General features: G+C 45.8%; 1 protein-coding gene across 1 annotated transcript; it reads left to right on the forward strand.

Annotated features, from left to right (window-relative positions):
• The first annotated feature begins 1,178 nt into the window (after positions 1 to 1,178).
• On the forward strand, positions 1,179 to 3,660 carry LOC103802524 (tropomyosin alpha-1 chain-like). The gene is made up of 2 exons (XM_009075007.1): positions 1,179 to 1,558; positions 3,506 to 3,660. Exons 1-2 carry the CDS (start codon positions 1,445 to 1,447, stop codon positions 3,647 to 3,649), a joined length of 258 nt encoding a protein of 85 aa, XP_009073255.1. The 5' UTR covers positions 1,179 to 1,444; the 3' UTR covers positions 3,650 to 3,660.
• The last annotated feature ends 239 nt before the right edge of the window (positions 3,661 to 3,899 follow it).

A 3,899-nucleotide genomic window follows, 5' to 3' on the forward strand; every position in this document is an offset into this window, starting at 1 on the left:
CACTGAACAGCTCCCCAGGGCAGTGGTCACAGCCCCAAGGCTGACAGAGCTCCAGGAGTGTTTGCCCAATGCTCTCAGGGTGCATTGTTGGGGTGTCTGTGCAGGGACAGGAGTTGGATTTGTACCTTGTGGGTCACTCTCAGCTCAGGATGCTCTGTGACTCCACACAGGGACAGGGTCAGGGAGTGCTGCCCTGGTCAGTGCAGCACATCAGTGCAGTGAAAACAAGGCAGGTGTGAAGCCCTCACATATGCAGGGATGGAGAGAGCAGTATGGGGATCATAGAATCATAGGATTTTAGGGGTTGGGATGGAGCTTAGACATCATCCAGCCCCAACCTCTGCCCTGGGCAAGGACACCTCCCACCAGAGCAGGTTGCTCAAGGCAAATCCAACCTGGCTTTGAACACTGCCAGGTTTGAGGAAGCCACGCAACCTGTGCCAGTGTCTCACCACCCTCACAGGGAAAATCTTCCTAATATCTAACCTAAATTTAATCTGGGATGTGTTCAATAGAGCAGCAAAAGGACACAGGGCTCGTCCTGGGGCTGTTGGATGCTCTGGTTGGTGTCCTCAGTGCAGCTGCTCCTGGTGTTCTTCCCAGAGCTGCTCTTGCCTGACAGAGAGAAGGTGACTCCTTCAAACATCAGAGATCATTTCCTGTGCTCATCAGCCTGTGACTTCAGGTGTATGTTCAGTTCAGTTCCCCAAGTACTCACTGAGGGAAATTTCAAGGACTTCACTGAGTGCCTCGAGCCTGAACTCGCTTTCTAAATCTGAGCTCTCTTATGTGTTATACTAGCACAGATTATAGCTAGTTCCTTAACACCAGTGCTTATTTTTACAGCAAAAAGAACCCCCTGCTGTCTCATATCCTACATCTTTTTATATCATACATTTAGCTCCAGATTTGATTCAATTTTTTATTTAATGCATGGAGTTATTTTGGAGCAATCTAAAAAGATCTTTCCCTTCATTCTAGCCTTATGCCATTCTTCCCAGGAGCCAGGCCATCCCCATAGATCTGCTGGGCTGGTTCATTGCTCTGCACACACAAACGGGTGCTAATCAGCTTTGTTTCCAGCATGTGTTCATATGTCAACACTTTTGCTTCTGTCAGAAGCTTAAAAATGGAAACAGTTTTCTCTTTAAGAAAACGGGACCCAAATAAGGAGATGATGGAGTGGTGAAGATTCCTCTAGTGAGCCTGTTCCAGCTCATTCCTTAGCACGGCTGTGGATGGAAGATCAGAGAGGAGGCCACAAGATCTGGGTTTTGTCCAGGGGTCTCTGGGTTTAAAGCTCTCTACAACCACTTGAGCTCATTTTCTCCTGGGACTTGCTTGGGTATAACTTCTTCCTTTTGCCCAAGCTGTTAAAAACATCCAACTTCACTCTTGGAATTCTTTCAGTTGTGTGACAGATCCAACCTCTCCTTGAGCAAAAATGGAAGCTATCAAGAAAAAGATGCAGATGCTGAAGCTGGACAAGGAGAATGCCATAGACAGAGCGGAGCAGGCTGAGACAGATAAGAAGGCAGCTGAGGATAAATGCAAGCAGGTAGGTGGAAATAAAACCAGTGCCTGTGTGTGAGCTGTGAAAACAAGTGTAGCAAAATACCCTGTTGCAATTTTCTGATTCAGAAAGCAAAATAATTCCAAGTCAGGTTTGCTGTTAATCTCCTTTTGAAGTTTTTTGCTTTCTTGTTACGCTCCTACAGCCAGAGCCAGGCAGTGACTTCTCAGCCATCTGAGTCTCTGCAAAATTAACATCACCCACTGATTATTAACAGCACTTTGCCTAAGTTTTCGTGAACCTTACAGAATTGACTTAATTTTCTTGTGCTTTTGATTCCCTGGAAAAGGCCTTTACGTCCTTCAAATCAAAGCTGCAAACCCTGACACCTGTAGGACTGGTGCTAATAGAGCCAACTGTGTCTAAACATTAATTAAGCCTCTCCTTGGAGTGAATTAATAATGTTCATTTGGAGTCCTTGGTGCTCAGAGTGCCCCTGAGAGCTGAGACTCAACAGGGGATATGTTCTATTATTTTTTTTGTCAGGAATCATCAGAAATATCTTCATTTCAATGCTCTTCTTTGAACTGAGTTTTCATGGAAATGTTGTCACATACTCCTTTGCTTTTCAATGTCTTTATTCTGTGTGTTTCCCTCCTCGTTGAGCTTTAGTGCTTTCAGAAGGATCTTGAAATGTAAGTTGGCTACACTCAAGTTTTCACTCCTTGTAAATTTACCACATATTTCCCTTTTACCTGCTCTAAATTTGGCTGCTTCTACTACATCTTCCAGACTGCTCTGATAGATTAGCATTCATTTGGCCTAATACTTCTTTTTCTTTCAAAAAAATTACTCTTTGATCTTACTCCTCTGAGTTGTCTCGAATTTTTCAACTTTTAATGTGGGCACAGTACTCAAGAGGTGATTTGAATGTCCTGAACAGAGGCAGCAGCACCTTCATCCTCACTCTCACTCTCTCTCACTCTCCTCTGGTAGAGCATCCAAACAAGTTCTCTCACACTCTGTGGTTACTCTGAGTAAAACTCCTGCAACACACCAACATTCCACAATAGCACACTACCAAAAATGCCTTTAAAACTCGTAGCCAGAGTGAAGGAAGTGCACTAAAACACCAACTATTTTGACAGACTAAATCTCCCTGAAGGCAGAGCTAAACGGGTAAATCAGTGCCTGGGCAGACTGAGCTGTTTTGTGTTGCAAATGAAAGGCTGGAGCAGATGGGCCCACCCTTATCAGCAGCAAGCCTCTGATAAGGGAATTCTTGGGGGAGCATGAGACTGTTTGTCATTAAACAGTCTCCCAGCAGGATATAAATAGCCCCATTCTAGGGAACAATATGGATTTATATGGTGTGGAGGAGCCAGAGCCCCACGGCAGGATCGAGCATATCTCGTTGGGCCACAATTAGGGAAGAATCCAGGTTGGAAGGGACCTCTCTCGAGGTCACCAGGTTCCACCCACAGCAAGACCAGCCCTGCTCCCTCCCACTTCCAGGGTATCTCGTTTGGGTTGAACTGTCCTGAACCACACACAAAGGCGATTAGGGAACAACCACTCATTTTTTCCAGCTGTACAGGAACCGAATAGTTTCCCAATAAATCACCAGGTAACAGAAACAAACACAAGGACATCAATTAAGCCGTTTATAATTAGCCTGCAGCACTAACGGCTGTAGGGTGTTAGAGAGTCCAGAGCAAAAATGAGGTGAAAAAGGACTGATACCAAGTTATGTATTAAACCAGATCCTGTGTGTGTGGCAGCAGGGAATGTTGTTCAAGGATGAGATGTTTGTAATGATCTTTGCCTGGCAACTGCAACTCAGAGTGCTGTCCCCAGCAGAACTTTGATCTGGTCATTTGTGACTCTCTGCATGTTGTATTGGGTTAAAACTAACAGTATTCAGAGGTTTTATCAGGTGAAACTCTGATACTGCATCAGGATGTTCACTTTGGGGTTTTTCTCTCCTGAAAGGTAGAGGATGAGCTGGTAGCTCTTCAGAAGAAGTTGAAAGGAACTGAAGATGAGCTGGACAAGTACTCAGAGGCTCTCAAAGACGCCCAGGAGAAACTGGAGCAGGCAGAGAAGAAAGCCACTGATGTATGTACCCACAGCTAACACTTGCTGTAGCTCTGCTCTGTGTGTTTTGCAGCACACATGTAGTGAACTGGTTATAGGAGTGGCTGAGAATTCCTGTACTGCAGCTGGGGGATGGCAAGGCAGGGTTTGGGTGCAGGGATGGAATCTCCTCTCCCTCTGCCAGAGGGAGCTGGGGCTGTTCTGCACTGAGCCAACAGCACACACTGAGAGCTGGTGCCACTTGGGGCTGAACAGGAACCCAGAGAGGAACTGGTGACACTGAAACCGG

This window comes from Acanthisitta chloris, unplaced genomic scaffold (assembly GCF_000695815.1).
Source record: "Acanthisitta chloris isolate BGI_N310 unplaced genomic scaffold, ASM69581v1 scaffold22755, whole genome shotgun sequence".
Taxonomy (NCBI): Eukaryota; Metazoa; Chordata; class Aves; order Passeriformes; family Acanthisittidae; genus Acanthisitta; species Acanthisitta chloris.

Coding starts and splice junctions, on each gene's coding strand:
- LOC103802524 (XM_009075007.1), top strand. CDS start 1,445: ATGGAAGCTATCAAGAAAAAGATGCAGATGCTGAAGCTGGACAAGGAG. Junction 1,559..3,505: donor CTGAGGATAAATGCAAGCAG/GTAGGTGGAAAT, acceptor CTCTCCTGAAAG/GTAGAGGATGAGCTGGTAGC.